The 18016-nt window shown below is 33.6% G+C and overlaps 1 protein-coding gene and 1 long non-coding RNA gene across 2 annotated transcripts; both read right to left on the bottom strand.

Annotated features, from left to right (window-relative positions):
- Positions 1 to 4875: 4875 nt before the first annotated feature.
- Positions 4876 to 8207, bottom strand: LOC145151153 (uncharacterized). Its single transcript, XR_013731928.1, has 2 exons — positions 7099 to 8207; positions 4876 to 5037 (listed from the first exon to the last, which is right to left on the bottom strand). It is a non-coding gene; the product is annotated as an uncharacterized LOC145151153 (long non-coding RNA).
- Positions 8208 to 8260: 53 nt separating this feature from the next.
- Positions 8261 to 11529, bottom strand: LOC145116881 (uncharacterized). The gene is made up of 6 exons (XM_079053195.1): positions 11282 to 11529; positions 10395 to 10717; positions 9686 to 10046; positions 9258 to 9592; positions 8973 to 9176; positions 8261 to 8883 (listed from the first exon to the last, which is right to left on the bottom strand). Exons 1-6 carry the CDS (start codon positions 11527 to 11529, stop codon positions 8261 to 8263), a joined length of 2094 nt encoding a protein of 697 aa, XP_078909321.1.
- Between the last annotated feature and the right edge of the window lie 6487 nt (positions 11530 to 18016).

Here is an 18016-nt window from a genome sequence, read left to right as displayed (position 1 = left end):
TCAACAAAACTTTCATTTCTTTACATCATAAGATATAGGATTTTCTGGAGGAACAAACCAAGGTTTTCAAAGAACATACTTTCCAAATACAAATGCTTATGAACTCACCAACTTTAATGTTGACACTTTTCAAAACCACTTGTATTCTCAGGTCACTAGTAGACAGGTACACGTACAGGGTTTCCAGAAGGCGGACCATAGTAGCTTCAAGTCTTTATTTTGCTATTTACTTTTGGAGTCAATCATGTATGATTCAAATTCAATGTAAACACTATATTATTAATTCAATGGTTGTGGTTGCTTTGATTACTATTATACAATTGTTGTGATACTTGAACATGACGTCCTCCATCCCCGAACGTTTTCGCCGTCTCGGTTTGGGGGTGTGACAAAGCGTGAATTACCCATTTGATTATCAACAATATTATCATTTGGGTGTTGCTCGAAATGAATTAATTGATGATGATTTGAGTTTTGTTGATCTGGTTTTAGCTCAAAATCAGTAATCGAGGTTGAATTTGGGATTGTCATCGCCGTGGTGGCAGTGGGCTTCCATGCCGGAAGTGATTCAATGTAAGACTGGAGCAAAATAAAGCATTTGAATCATAAAATGAATGTGGAATAGAAATTGTTTATTCAAAATGATGTTGAACATAAACTAGTCTTATCTCTGCGATATTTATGGTGGTTATTTTCCCATCTTACCCCTGATTTTGGTGCTTATCTATGTTTCGATTAACAGTGGCGATCTCATGTTCTTATGACATCATGTTAGAGGAGATGATGTGGATTTGTGGAGTCTACAATAACATTAAAACATGTTATACCACGTTAAATGACTTAAGTAACAGGTGAAAAGGACATTAATTCCTTATACTACAAAAGAAAACATTAGGGAAGTTAAAAAAAAAAAAAAAAAAAAAACGTGAAAAGTTTGTAGGGCTAAAATGATATTTTCCCTAAAGAACATCATTTTGGTAAAAATAAATAAATAAATAAATAAAAACTCGAAAAACCCGTCGATCTAGATTAACGCTTATATATATATATATATATATATATATATATATATATATATATATATATATATATATATATATATATATATATATATATATATATATATATATATAGGTGACGGTTCACTTGAATTAAAAAAAAGTAGAGATCTTGAGATTCAACCTGAGCCATACATTTCTCATTTGTCGCTCTAACGTTCCAGTGTACCGACAGTAGCAATGTATGCGTAATCATAAATGATTATACAATAGCCAGAGATATGCAACAACCAGCGTGGAGCAAGATCTTATTACATTTACCCCATCCAAGTAAGTATACCATCTTCCTATACTTTAGGAAGTGCAACATCATAAAAATCAAAACAGAAATTAACTCACTCCATGTTTAAAATCATATTGATGCAACATATATAGTACAAAATAGATAATGTGGAACATCTAAAGCTAAAAATCCAACATCCAGCCTTTTCCTCTATTAGTATCCACGACATATAGTTTGGATATGTTTTTTTGACCCACATCCTAGATCTTCTTCATACACATACAATAAAATGAGTATTAGAACTAAAGCCAAGCACTTTCAAAACCAGAACATTTGCCTCAGATGTTAGAGTCCAAATCATAATACCTAACACTTTTAAGGCCATATACTTAGCGTAAAAGGAAGCGCAATGCAGGGATCATAAATCATCATAAATAAAACTAAAAAAATCATTAAATACTCAAGAAATATTAGCAAAGGAATGACCAGAAAGATCTTGAAATAGTCATAAAAACAAACCCTAGATCTGTATAACAACCAAATTGTCTACAAATTCAAAATCTATATAATATATTATAGATATAATGCATGCAGATGAGATACATATAGTTAGGATTCACTCCCATATATCACATACAACTTGAGCTGGTGGCTGGTCTGGGATTGTAAAATCCCTTGGAATGGTACCTAAGATAAAATACATTGGAAAACACCTTCAAAAATTCCATCTTTCAGTTTAAACTAAATAAAAGGAACCAGTATCCAGAAGGCATTAACTCATAGCAAACAGAGAGGAGTATAGATGCATCGAGAGTGAGAGATAGATAGAGTTCTCAGTGACAACACCTATAGTTAGGAATTAATCCAATGAACCACTGTAACAATAAAATTTATATGGGATAAAGATGGTACGGAAGTTTAGACTAAAATTGGCCAATTTTAATCTTTTTTGAAACCGAATTAACTATTTTTAGCCACCTGCCATTCAATCAGGGTCTTTTTCTTGGGAGTGAGATGTGATGAGGATGTTTAGTGTGAGTGGTGGTGAGGGTGATGTTGAGTGTGAGTGGTGAGTGGTGGTGAGGGTGATGTTGAGTGTGAATGGTGTTATGCGTTATGGTTAATGACAGAATGAGGGGGAGTGGTGTGAGGTGGTAACTTGTCCGACGGTAAATAGGGGAGTGGTGTATGGTGTGAAGGTTGCGGTTAGGGAAGATAGAAGGAGGAGAGTAGTGGTGGTTTCCTTGACTGCTGATGGATATGGTTTTGATTGTTGGGACGATGGTTGATGAAGGTGATGATTAAATACCTAAATCATCTATAGGTGAAGTAACAAATCCCCTTTATTCCATCCGTATTTATTGTTCTGGTTTTAATGAGTATTTGCTAAAAATTGAGGATACGAATGTCACCTCTTTGGCCTTCGATATATTCCACAGAAAAGCAACCGGATGATAATGATATCCGGGCCACGTGAGGAATTTTATATTTAAATTTCAAAAGTTATGTTGACTCATTCTAGTCAAAAAGTACAATTTTTTTTAAAAATTTAAATCCTCTATATTGGGTAAGATAAGGATGTAGGTTTGAATGTTTCAATATTAATTTTACACTTGTACTTAATGGTTTGTTGTATTATTAACTTAAACAGTTGGACGTCTTAAATCTATTTTAGGAAATACTAAGGTTTGTATAATAATATAGTAAGATATATATATATATATATATATATATATATATATATATATATTCTAATAAATGAAACTTAAAAATGTCATATGTACGTTTTCTACCATCCCTCTTTGACACATGACACGTTTCTATGATATTTATCATTTTCTGTTTTTTGGTAACAAATCTATTTCAATTCAAATTTTGAAAATTAACAATATTATCCTAATAACTATTTCGATATCTATATATATATATATATATATATATATATATATATATATATATATATATATATATATTCATCATTTACATCACATATACATTCACGAAGCAACATATATTTACATCTCTTATTCTTCATCAAAATCTTTTCATTCTTATTTGAAATATCACTGATTCCTCATATAAAATCATCGACTTTTTATCAAAAATCATTGACTCTTCATCTAAAAGCATTGATTCAACATTAAAAACCATCAATTCTTCATATCAAATAGAAATCAACGTTCAAGCTATCCAGGTTTGATTTCTATAGAGATTCATATTGATATATAAAAAATATTTTTTTTCGAAAAAAACTCACTCCGTTTTGATATATATATATATATATATATATATATATATATATATATATATATATATATATATATATATTCATCATTAACATCACATATACATTCACGAAGCAACATATATTTACATCTCTTATTCTTCATCAAAATCTTTTCATTCTTATTTGAAATATCACTGATTCCTCATATAAAATCATCGACTTTTTATCAAAAATCATTGACTCTTCATCTGAAAGCATTGATTCAACATTAAAAACCATCATATCTTCATATCAAATAGAAATCAATGTTCCTCATATAAAATCATCGACTTTTTATCAAAAATCGTTGATTCTTCATCCAAAAGCATTGATTCAACATCAAAAACCATCATATCTTCATATCAAATAGAAATCAATGTTCAAGCTATCCAGGTTTGATAATTTGTTCGATTTTTTCATCGATTTCTTTTTTATTATTGTTTTTAATAGTTTTTTATCTCAATTTATTGGTTTGTCATCAATTTTGATTGTATTTCGTTTGATTTGTATCTGTTGTGTTTACTTCTTTAAGTTTTTCTATTATTTTTAACTAAAATTTTATGCACTACAATTTAGATAGTTTTTTTTTTTAAATTTGATCTCAATCTAGTGGGTTGTCACCAATTTTGATGTGATTTGTTTGATTTATATTTTTAATTTTCAGCTCTTCATGTTTTCCAAAATTATTGAACTTAACTTGAATGCACATCAAGTGTTTGATGAAGTGTTTCATACAGTGTTGTTATAATATTTATATTTTATTTACATGTGAATAATACATAACATTTCTTATTTACTTTCTCCTCTTAATAAACATATATATTTTGATTCACATGTGATTGTGTATTTTCTTTATATGGTTTAATCACAAGTGAATGTTACATGATATTTTTTGTTAACAAAGTATAAACATATGCGAATATTACATGATATATTCTCTTTATATTGTATATTCATGTATGAAGTTGTATTCATATATGAATATTATGTTCAGTTTATTTGGTATTCACATGTGAATCTTACATTGCATGTTTTGTTTATATGATATATTCACGTATGGAGATATATTCACATATGAATACTATATAAAAGTTATATTCACATGTAAATATACCATGTAATATTGACATGTGAATGTACCAATAATATTCATATATGAATATACCATTAATAATCACATGTGAATATACCAGTAACATATACTTATAAATGTTATATTTACTTTCTTCTGTTAATAAACATATATTGATTCCTGTCACACCCCCGGTCGCCGGCGGAAACGCCGAGGTGCACGACGTAAATCAGTAATCCCAGTTATTGAACATACATTGAACAATACAAATATAATCTTCTATTATTACCGAAATAGAAATTATATTGACAATGACTATTACTAAATCGTGACACACGCCTAACAATCCGGAGTTTACAAAGGTGTAGTAAAATAATGGAAAGTCTTCTGAGCGAACAGTTCCGACCTGCTAAATAACCTGAGAATACATGAATTAAAATATGTCAACAAAAATGTTAGTAAGTTCTACAGGTTTTGACACGAAGTATTTTTATAACAAATTTTTTTTTTGTAAAAGTTCTCTGGTTGACCAGCTTTTGTAAATGTGTGTCTTTCTATCCAAGTATAAAGTAATCGAGTTATAATAATGTATTTGGTCTAATTTGGAAACATCATGCGTTCAAATCCAAAAGTACAAAATTGGTAAAATACACATAAGTAAGTCAAACTTATATAAAAAAATTATACGGTTCTCATGACCAAAATGCTTTTTATGTAAGAATTTTGAATGCCAATTTATATAAAATAAAGTCATATTGCATCTTGTGAAAACATAAAATGACCAACTTTACTATAGAAATCTTGTACAAACGTTTGTATAGTTTATATGTAAAACTCATAAGTTTCAAATTTATAAACTTTGAAAATTCGTGTCGTAGTATTAATTAAGTATTATCTTACTTAATTTGGAAACTGACACTTAACCAGTGGGGCAAACTCCCCCCACATAAATATTGTGTTTTCGTGTAAAAACAAAGGGGTTATATAAATAACTTATTAGTTGTAAGTTAATAAACCTTGTTCAGTCATATCATGATATTAATTAAGTATTATATGACATAATTTCTGGTATTGACACTTATCGTTTTGAGTCACAAGCTATTCCACTACATACAGTCTCTATCAACTAGTATAAGTGGATAAAAATCTCCGTATACTATCCTATTTCAATCCTATACGGTAACAACAGTACATTCGGGGTCTAAAATGAGGTCATAACCGAACTGTGACGAACGCCTCTGCACCAACAGTGAAAGGTTGTGTTGAAAGCCCACACCACGTTTTTTATGACGTTATGAAAAAAATTAGCGAAGGAAACGCCAACGCCCCTGCTCGACTCGTCAGCCGATGGTTGTAGCTAGCTACCGATGGTGGGATGTTAACCCGTATAAGTATGTGATCCAGAACTTATACTCGACGTTCCCCGTTCTATACGAATTAACGGTTATGACACAGAGGACTTTCTGCTAAGATGTACGGTCTTAGTGTGGTTACAAACATAGCTCATGCAACTTAGGAAATGATCCTAACTCATAAAGCTTTTAGAAACAAACGTAGCTCATATAGAATGCCCCGTGGGTATGATGAATCCTAACAATATGTCTATGCATCCTAATCCTAAACTTCCCGTTATAAGGTTGTTGATTATTTATAATTTTGTTGTTTAGGAATAATATCTGATTGAAGTCTTTTAGTATTTGAGATTCGTAAGACTTAATGGATTTCCAAATTTCGTATTGTCTGTTATGACGAAATTTGGGCGGCATAACGGTTGCTCATATAATATTTTCCAGGTTTCAACCAACGTGAAACCAACAATTCGCATAAACTTTATAATTCACGAGATTAATACAATATAACATTTCGCAAATGACGACTCTTAATTATTAAGGTCGATTATGTCATTTATTGCAATAATAATCCATAACTTAGTAAATTGAGTTATATTTTTATAATAAATATAAAACTATATTAATACATTTTTCATTCATTTTTACACAACCTTATATATTAAAAGTTAAATTTGATAGTTTTAACTAATAATTAAATAATTTCATAAACTTAGTCTTTCCACAATTTATGACAATGTACTTTCATTTTATACGCGAATAATATCTTGGGTCATTTTTATTTCTTTTCATACTTCCATGAAATACTTTAATTTATACATACGAAATCGTCATTTTTGTGATTTACAATACCAACTCGTGTTATTATAGCAATCTACATATGATCTTGTGATTTTTATTAATATTAATTAATATATCACAACAAGGTGTATTTATATCATTTATAGCATTCTACTTTAACTTATATGATTTATACAATTTTAGATTACTAATTCATAAACTTTCGACCAAATATAAAATATGATGCTATTTTAACGTATAAAAATTTGTAAATCATCAAAACTTAATTAAACACGCATATATTCTTCTCAAAATATTAAACCTGTAAAAGAGGGGCTATAGAAACTCACATTCGATGTGTGATCTCGATCTGCAGTCGGTTAATTCGTTGAAGCTTTTCGTGAATAACCGCATCTTGACGTCTTTTTGAGTTAAAACAAGGCCCAATACAAATTTTATAATATTTTAAATCAAAGGGACTTGTTTTGAAATACTTTATATTTTCATAAAAAAATTATTTTGTAATTTAATTATCACATGAGACTTGTTTTGTAAGGTTTTCCATTCAGGGGCTGATGTTAAAAATTAAGGCCATACTGGAGGGACTTGTTTTGCCAGATTTAATAAATGACAAAATGGTGCTGTGCGTCTTCTTCGTCTGATTGGGGAAGAACACGAATCGGCCTCAGGAACACGATGGCATCGGCGGTGGTTCATGAAATCGTGAGAAGGGAAAAGAAATCGATCTTCGGCGGCAATCTAGCCGACAGGACAACAACAGTCTTCGTCCTCATCAATTGATCAGACCGACCAAGGAAACAGGTGAACGAAGTAGTCGATTGGGAGTATCGGCGGGGCAGTGGCAGATAAATCGGAGCTGTGGGAAAACCATAATCGGAGAGGAGGGTAGTGGGTTCGATCTACGGCGACCTCTTCGTCTTCGTCTCCTCAACTGATCAGGAACGAAAAACACGAAGGCAGTCGATGGGGAACTCCGGTGTAGCTGAGTGATTCGTGAGGATGGGCAGGCATCGACCTCCGGTGGCCCTCGTGGGTTCAATCACTGTCTGATCGGGAAGGAGAGGTACGAACGAAATCAGCAAATGAGGTGGTCGGGTGGGGTTTAGCAGATCGCAACTGCAGGGGTGCTTGGGCTACTGTAATAGACGAGCAAAAACCAAGAAAGGAAAGGGGGTTGCTCCGGCAGCTCCCCTTGGTTGATCAGTCCTCTGTCGCCGGTTGTACCACCAAGAACTGCAGGTATGTCTGCCATGGGAGGAAGGAGTATTTAGGGTGAAGTCATTTGACAAAGCGCAGGGTGTTTGGCAGGGATTGATGAGCAGAAAGGGAAGAGGATGAGGGTTGGGAGTACCAGTGGCGGAGCTTGCACAATCAACTTGGGGGCGGAAAATATTATAAACTAAAATTAACATTCTTAAAAACAAAAAAATAAAAAAAAAAAAAAAAAAGTTGTTTTCAACAAATAAACACCAAAAACACCTAGAAAAAGAATTACAACTCAGTCCAACGACCTTTAATGTCTTTAAATTCATCAATTACAGACTTCGAATCAATGTTTTCAGCAATTTCTCTTTCTATGTAAATCACCAAGTTGTTTGCGAGAAAATCATCCGACATCTTATTGCGAAGGCGATTCTTGAATATTTTCATTGCTGAAAATCCCCTCTCTGTTGTTGCGGTAGATACTGGAAGTGTCAAGATTAACCTAACCACTCTATCAAGCAAATAATATGTCTCGCGTTTCTGAGTCTCCACAAGACGCTTGCAAAGGTCAGCAATAGTTGATACACCACTTAGCCTTGGATTCTTTGTCATATCAATATTAAAAATCTCCGATTGATACCGTAATTGAATCCTCTCTTGCTCCGTAAAATCTTCAGGATAATACTTCTCAACAAGAAGACAAATTTGAGCAACGTTAATCACTTTAGAAACTAAAGTAGAACTAAGACTTAACAACTCCATCGCCTGATCATTGAATCTACTATTCAACTCATGTAGCTGTTTGTCCAATGTGGCTGTAAACAAATCCACTCGATAAAAATGTTCAAAAGTAACATGATTATCTGTTTTTCGAGGCCGATATCGAGTAGAAGTATAAGGAGCATTCATATCTGGCATATTTATTTCATGTTTTTCACAAAAAAAAACTTTACTTGTGCAAGTAAAGACTCCCATCCTTTGTTTCTGAAATCATTTAGACCCTCCTTTGTTGCTGAAACTAACTCCATAGCATTAAGAATATCTTGGGATTTCTTTTGTAGAGCTTGAGAAAGTATATCAGTCTTTCCCATTACTTCCTTTATCAGGTGAAGAATAAACACAAACTCAAATGATTTTAGATAACAGTAAGCTGCATCAGCATCTCCGCGTTGAGAATAAGTAGCAGATACGTCATCAATTATTCCTTGGAGAACAACACGAGTACAAGCAAACATGTCAATTAAACTGCAAACGGAACGAAAATGAGAACCTCAGCGTGTATCACCAGCTCTTCTTAATGTCCCAACTTGATTCAATCCCTTCCCTGATTCGATTTCACATAGTTCCAATAATTGTTCAATCTCAGTTGCCTTTGCCTTTTGTAAGTCATCATGACGCTTACTGGAAGCACAAACTACGTTAATTGTAAAAATTAAGTTTGTGAAAAATTGGTGTACCGGAATAATTTCCCTTGAAGCAGCCACCAAGGCTAGTTGCAATCTGTGAGCAAAGCAGTGAACATAATATGCATAAGGGCAATCCTTAAGAACAAGTGCTTGTAATCCATTCCATTCCCCTCTCATATTACTAGCACCATCATAACCTTGGCCACGGATTTTACTAACATCAAATTGATAGTGTAAAAGTTATCTCCACATATTTGTTTTCAAGGTTAATGATAAGGTATCCCTAACGTGAACCAAATCCAAGAACCTTTCCCGTATGATTCCTTCTGCATCAACAAATCTCAAAACTATCGCCATTTGCTCTTTTTTAGACTCATCCCGTGACTCATCAACCATGACACAAAAGTATGAATCCCCCACTTCACTACGAATATGCTTTCGAACTTTATTTGCAATAATACTAAGAATTTCTTTTTGAATTTCCCCAGAAGTATACTTTGAATTATAAGGAGCTTTCTCTAATATAACGTTTGCAACTTCATCATTATAAGATGCTAGAAGTTTTAGTAGTTGGAGAAAATTACCACGATTTTTGGAATTAGGACTTTCATCATGTCCTCGTAAAGCACAAGCTTGGAAGGTCAACCAACGAACCGTGTCAATTGAAACTTTTAATCGTAAACGGTTTTTCAATATTTACGCTTTATTTTGCTTCACTATGATATTTTCAATGTGTGCTGTTTGGTTCATCAAGTTTTCAGCAAATGCAACAGCATTTCTATGTTGTAAGCAACCAATATGTTTTAAGAATGCACAATTTTTTCCGTCATTAACTTTTTTCCAATTATCAAATCCTTTAACAGTAAATGCATCGTAACCATGACACACACTTGGTTTATCATTAAATATATAACAAATAAAACAATAAGAAGCGTGTGTTGTTGGAGAATACTCTAGCCAATTAGGGAAAATGTTGAACCGAGAATATTGGAATCTACGAGGATGTTTCGTTGAACCTTTAGCTTGATACTCCTTAAGACGTATTTGGAAAGGTCCTAAATTCATATAAGCTCGTCTCACTTGCTCCCTTAAATTAACCGGATAATCCCACATTTGCTTGCGTTTAGCGGGATCTCTTTCTAGATTCTTCAAATCAACTTCATTAGGATTTCCCTTTTCTTGTGGTAGTGGCTCATTCTCTTGTAGATTTTCCTTTCCTTGCGGTTGTGGCTCAATCTCTTGTTGATTTTCCGTTTCTTGCGGTTGTGGCTCACTTGCTGAAGCTTTGTGACGTTTACTCTCTTCACTTTCATGATTAGTTTCTTTATCATCTACCTTTCTTTTGAAAAAATAATCTAAGGTTTTCATCTTTCCCATGATTATATCTAGAAAATTCAAAATGAAGAAACAATTGATTCAATCAAAAATTCAAAATCAAATTTAGAACAATAACCAATAACTCATTTAACAATAACCAAATCAATCTTTGTTTTCAGTTTTGTTTGAAGCTGTGAAGCATAACCAAATCAATAACCAAATCAAAAATCAGAAATCAAAACTGAAAATCAATAACCAAATCAAAAATCAGCATAACTGCATAAGTGCATAACATAACCATTAACCAAGTCAATTTTTTTCTATTCCTGTTTGGTGAATTGGTGTCCTAGAGCTTACATTAAATCAAAAGTGAAAGAAGACTAGAAGAGCTAAACTGACAAATCATAAGTTCACAACTCAACTCATAAATCAAATTGGCAAATCGCAAATGACAGCCAAGTTAAAAAAGAAACTCAGTAACGCAGGCAACAGAAAATAGCAGCAACAGTGCAACACCAACAATCAATAATCAGAAAAGAAAGAGCATGATTCGGGTCTCGGGATGACGGGATTCCATTATCCATACCTGATTTCTGTGATTTGTGAATGGCGACTAGGGCACTTGGCGAATGGCGATGGCGAGAGTGAGACCAACGATTTGGCGAGACAGCGACACAAGGCACAATCGCACAAGCGACTAGCGAGACACGGAGACAGCAACACAATGACAGCAGGCGTCCAGGCGAGATAGGCAGCGAATGGCGAATTGGGCAAATGGGGATGAACCGATTCTGATTTCTTGGTATCGCTTGGAGAATTTGGACTATTGGACATGTCTGATTAGGAATCAGGAGGGGCCAAAGCCCAAGTTTGAAGATAACAGGCCTATAACTAAATTTTTTTGAACTACAATTCCTACTTCTATCCCAAAAATCAGGGGGGGCCATTGCCCCTCCTGGCCCCATACATACTACGCCCCTGGTTGGGACCGAGGTGGCAGCCTCTTGGCTCACCGGGAAATCCACCACCGGTGGTTGCTTCTTCAATCAAAGAATCTGGGAGGGAATTAGAGATAATTATAGACAAAATTGCAAAAATGGTCCCTGTGGTTGGCAAAATTCTGTGATTTTGGTCCAAAAAGTTTTAGTGGTGCACCAATGGTCCAAAACTGGATATTTTTAGTGATTTTCGTCCCTATCAACATGAAAAGACCATCATACCCTTTATATTTGTTTTTTATTTATTTTGTATTTATTTTATTGTTTTTAATTAAATAAAAATAAAAAAAGGGCCACCCCTCCCTCTCTCTATACGAGCCCTTCTACAAACTCTTTCTCTTCCTGTAGATTAATTCCACTAGCACCTCCTTCCGATGATCGAATCTAAACAACGAAACCAAGCAACAAGTAGTATTTATGTCGCCCTTTGTCGGAGCTATGGTTTGCTAAACAGAGTCACCGCCAAAGCCAGAGTTTGCATATCGGAGTTAGGGTTTGCAAAAGAAAAATGAAGAACACCTACTCAACCACCACCCATGTCTACCTCCATTCCAACTGAATCACTACAAACCTTATTTTCTATCTTTCCTAAATCAGTGTGGGTGTCGATTTCAAGAGTTTTGGCCATGGATTTGTAGGTCTATGTATGTTGACTTCAAGCTTTTTTGCCAATCATTGATGGAGGATGACAATCGTCATTACAACAATATCCAGGTAGATGGAGGTGGAAACGGAAAGGAAGACCAAGGCAGGTGATGTAGGTGGTGACAGAGAAGGCAGGCAGCGACAACCATAGTTATCGAATTCCCCCTAGAATTCGTTGTCGCTCATTCCTACTGTGGTGAAAAGATCTGAAAAAATAAGTGCAAACCCAAACTCCGATCTCCGCTACGACATCATCGCCCTTCTCCGTGGTGGCGATGAAGGGGTGCATTTCATTTGTGGACGATGACGACCAGATTACTAGAAAGAGCTGGTGAAACCGATCTCCATATAAGAATAGATAATGTTGGGTTTAAGGGAGAGATGGTGGGAGGTGGAGGTGAGAAATTGGAAGATTAGGCGGTGAGAGGTGGGTTGTTGTCATCGTCGAAGGCAAGGCCGACGGTGGAGGTTAGGTTTAGCAAGACAGTAAAGAAGAAGGAAGATCAAGAGAGTGAGAGGGGTGTGGACTCGGGACGATGACTTAGGTGGGGCGTTTATGTGTTTTTTTTATTATTATTAGGGTAAATTACACGAATGGTCCCTGTGGTTTGGGGTAATCTGCATGGTTGATCCCTAAAAAGTTTTTTTAACTCGGAAGGTCCCTATTGTTTTTTTTGTTGCATATTTAGTCCCCGTTTGACCTAAAATGACTTTTTTACCCTTATTAGTTTCTTTTTTATTTACTTATCATATATTTTATAATTAAAAGAACAAAGAAAAAAAACAAAACCCAGCACCGTACCCTCATACCCCTTACCCCCAACCTATCTTATTCTTCTGTCTCTTTGTCTCTCAGGTCAACCAAGATGGAAAGAATCTACAAATAGCTGTCGTTGACTTGGATAGTTCCAACGAACAAACCATTTCTCAACTTCACATCATCAAGCTTCTCTCATCTCATCTCTGGTTCACCTGCTGCAGCATATCTCTATTTCTCAACTCCGGTGATGGAGTGTGGCCAGAAACATACACTTGCCCCATCTTCTTCCTAAACATCTAAACCTCAAATCTGATGAAATCTTGTTTTCAAATCCTATGCCAATAATCAAATCGAGACTATTACACATCAAACCAGAGCTTCAAACGAAACCAGAGCACCAAATCAAGTCGACGGAGAACCTCCCCTTACTTGCAATATACCATCGTCATCACCAAGGGTAAAATCAATTCCGGTTGTGTGTTTCTTCTAATTTGGTATGGGTTGGAGAAATGTTTTATTTTTTTGTTCTTTTGGTATAATATTTAATCACCAGGGGAGTTGCAAGTGGGTAGAGAATAAAGGGGAATGGAGGAAGGGTATGCGGTTGTGGTGTTGGAGACAGCGAGAGGCGGTGTCGGAAAAAAGAGGAGAATAGTTAGGGAGGAAGAAGGGTCGTCTGAGGTTGCAGAAGGTAGAAAAAGGTCATCAACGAGTTATTTTCGTGAGGTTGCAGACGGCCGGTGATACGAGAGAAGAGAGGGAATAACATTTCTTTTGATTATTGCAAAGCTGCTCACTGAAATTTGTTACTCTGTATATCGATTTGTATCTGTTTTTTTTTAATTTGCGTATGGGTTTTGTCAGTTGATCTGAGATTTTTTGGGGGCAACACTTGTATCTGTTTTTTTGGGGCAGGACATGTCGGCGATCTTACCGGAAAAAGAAATAAAAGAGGTGGTAGTGGGTTGCTGGAGGTGAAGGACTCAACGACGAGGGAAGAAGGCGATGGGGAGGGGTGGATTGGGTGGAAGGGGTTTGGGGTGGGTGGGACCCAATGGCTGAATTTATTAAATTATAAAATAGTAAATGATAAGTAAATAAAAAAAATTAATAAGGGTAAAAAAGTCATTTTAGGTCAAACGGGGACTAAAGACACAACAAAAACAAATAATAGAGACCTACCGAGTTAAAAAAACTTCTTAGGGATCAACCATACAGATTAGCCCAAACCACAGGGACCATTCGTGTAATTTACCCTTATTATTATTTAATTAAACAATAAGAAACCTTATGAAAATAGATAAAACGAAATAAAAAACAATTCTAGGGGCATATTCGTCATTTTAGGTTGGGTGTGGACCAAAACCATACAAAAATATCAACCATAGGGACCAAAACCACAAAATATATCCAAAATTGGACCACTGATGCACCATCAAACTTTTTTGGACCAAAACCACATTATTTTGTCAACCACATGGACCATTTTTGCAATTTTGTCTTCAATTATAGTTACCACAAAATCTTAGATACATTTGATTGTACCCCAAAATCAAATTTTTGTAGATTTTTAGGGATTTAAAGAATATTGTATATATGTGTTGTGTACTTTTTGTGATTTCGTACTTTTTTTCGATTCTTGTGTCCTCGTATCGTTTCATGAAAATTTTCTGAAAGTGTTTGCTTATTGTCTCGGTCGTGTTGATTCCAAAAATGCAGACGAATTTCAATTCTGATATACCAAACTCCGGAAAACAGCTTTCAAAGTTTCACGATTAATTGGCTTAGATTCGACAGATTTTTATGAATCTGATTTTGGTCGATGTTAAAAATATTATAAAAATATAATAAAATAATAGACCATAGTCTGAGTTCAAAATCGTGCTCAAAAGTGATTTTCGAAGTTCGTTGCTATTCCAAACGAGGCAGTGCACGGTTTGATTCAGGAAAATCAGATAAATACTGATTTTTGTAACTTTAAAGAGGCGTAACTATTTCATATGGCCTCTGTTTTGTACTTTCTTTATATCCACAAAAACAGGAGAACGTAATCTATTCATTTTTCTTATCCATAACTTTCAAATATACTTAATGAAAAAATTTATTTTTAACGCCACAAATAAATTTAATTTTTGTTGATTTTTGATTCAATCATCAACGATAGACGGTTTAAGCAGTTTGGGATGTTCTAAAAGGAATTATAAATATAATATATTTAATATACATTATAAATATAAAATTACACACAATTGGTCATTAATACAGAGTAGTTCGCCGTGGTTTGACCGCCGAACTCTGGCCATTTTTTACCAATTGTTACAATTCCCATATGAATGTGTATTTTCTTTATATGGTGTAAGCACAAGTGAGTGTTACATGATATTTTTTTGTTAACAATGTATAAACATATGTGAATATTACATGATATATTCTCTCTATATGGTATATTCATGTATGAATATTACAGTGTATATTCAATTTATTTGGTATATGCACATATGAATGTTGCATTATATGTTTTGTTTATATGGTATATTCATGTATTAAGGTATATTTGTATGTGAATACTATATAAAAGATTTATGCACATGTGAATATATCATATATTATTGAACTCTGAAAATACCATGTAATATTCATAAGTGAAAATACCATGTAATATTCATAAGTGAATATACCATATAATATTCACATATGAATATACATGTAATATTCATATGTGAATATTAGACAATATATTCATACATGAATATTACATGGTTTATTTATATGTGAATATATCATATAATAATTCGCATGTGAATAAATCATTATTATTATGAACTAACGGTATATATGTATTAACATTTTAATGTGTATTTACATGTTAATCAGCGCATGGATAACATTTCATCAATGGTTGGTTCATTAGACAAGGGTTGGCAGTTGGTTGGTTCAAAAGAGAAGACATCCATGATGAACACAATATAATTGTTATATCCTAAACAGTCCGGACAACACATGAATAACATTTCATCAATGGTTGGTTCATTTGACAAGGGTTGGCGGTTGGTTGGTTCAAAAGAAAAGACATCAATGATGAATACATTATAATTGTTATATCCTAAACAGTCCCGAACGGCCAAAAAATATCTTATGTCATGGCGAAGCCATGAGTTTTGTAAACCGCACAATTTCCATGTACCATGCAAATTTCATCGAAATCCTAGACAAGAAAATAATTACAGCAAATTTTGTAGGGGTGACAACTCTCGAGCCAACTTGTAACCCGACACTGACCCAACCCGAAAATAGACGAGTTTGTGTTGATATTTTTGACCTGCCAACCAGCTAATCCACCAAAACGTTTATTTCATGGGTTGGGTTGGGTTACCAGTTTGGGTTTGCGGGTCAACCCGCTAGCCCGTATATATATATATATATATATATATATATATATATATATATATATATATATATATATATATATATATATATATATATATATATATATTATTAATGAAATATGATTTCCTTCCGTATTCGTAATATTTTGTATCATTGTATTCATTTTGTATTCGTATGTGGCTAGTCTGCGTTTGCGGTGCCTTAATCAAAAAATAAAAAACACATGTCGTCATTTTTGATACCCACAAGTCACGAACGAAGAACACATCCACTTTGTATAAATGATTTCATTTCTCAATTTTATTTGGATGTTAATGACTCTATGAATTTATGTTGAAAACTTTTTTTTATGTCAGTTACTTTAATCATTTTATGACTTTATATTGAAAAAACCTCATTTTTTAAAATGCGTTGCTTATTTATTAAACAGGTTATATAGGTTGGGTTCGACCAACTAACTTGTGAACCCATAAACCCATATACTTAAACGGGTAATATGAGTTGGGTTGGGTTGAGGTTTCCAACCCAATAACCCGTGACCTGCCAACCCATATATTAAATGAGTTTGGTTGAGTTTATGTTTTCTGAACCGCCAACCCGAACCTAACCCGATTGCCAGGCCTAAGATTTTGTGATGATGCTACTAAGCTTTCATTCATACTAGTACCGTGACTTGTTACTTTTAATCACATGTGAATAAATAGAAAACTAGATGTACTATATTGTGAACGAGTTTCTATTCATATTACAATAGAGTGTAACAAAGCCAGTTGTATTATTTTCCTTGTGAATGCAACAATATATATATATATATATATATATATATATATATATATATATATATATATATATATATATATATATATATCAACAATTTTTTATTGTTAAATTACTCATACGTGAATACAACATTTATTCACATATGAATAAATAACATAATACATGAGTTTTTTTGTGTAAATGGACAATCATGTATGCTTAAGGGTAGTTTCTTTCTAAGCGAAATAAACTGTTTGAATGATACCAAAAGACCATTTTACCCTTACATCCCATAAATTTTTTTTACAATATTCATCATCTCTAAGAATAAAACCTCAAATTCAGTTCAAATACTCTGTTATCTATTCTTGTAATGAGTAATAACAATCACAAACATCTATAACCTTTCCTATAACAACTCAATTGGAAGAAACAAATTATCAATAACAAACTGTTACTGTTTTTCTGCTTTATTGGTTTCAATCTAAGCTACGTTGATGGTGGGATGTCAAGTCCACCAAGCAAATTACATCCTTTTCTAGAAAATAAAACGTAATATAATGGTAAAAAGGGTATCGATCCTCGGGGAAATGGTTGTATCCAATCACCAATGCAATCCAATAAAACTAGTGTAATAAAACTAACTAACTACAATTAAACAAAATGGGGGGGGGGGGGGCAGTTGTGATTGCTTGAAAACTAAAAGACTTGAAGAACTAAAATACTTGCAATTAAGCAAGATGGTGAGATGCTCAAATATTAGAGAGAATTG

The sequence above is a fragment of the Lactuca virosa genome, chromosome 1 (assembly GCF_052849685.1).
Source record: "Lactuca virosa cultivar CGN04683 chromosome 1, Lactuca_virosa_CGN04683_v6, whole genome shotgun sequence".
Lineage (NCBI taxonomy): Eukaryota > Viridiplantae > Streptophyta > Magnoliopsida > Asterales > Asteraceae > Lactuca > Lactuca virosa.
The sequence above is the reverse complement of the archived record's forward strand: the minus strand, read 5'-3'. Positions and strand labels throughout refer to the sequence as shown.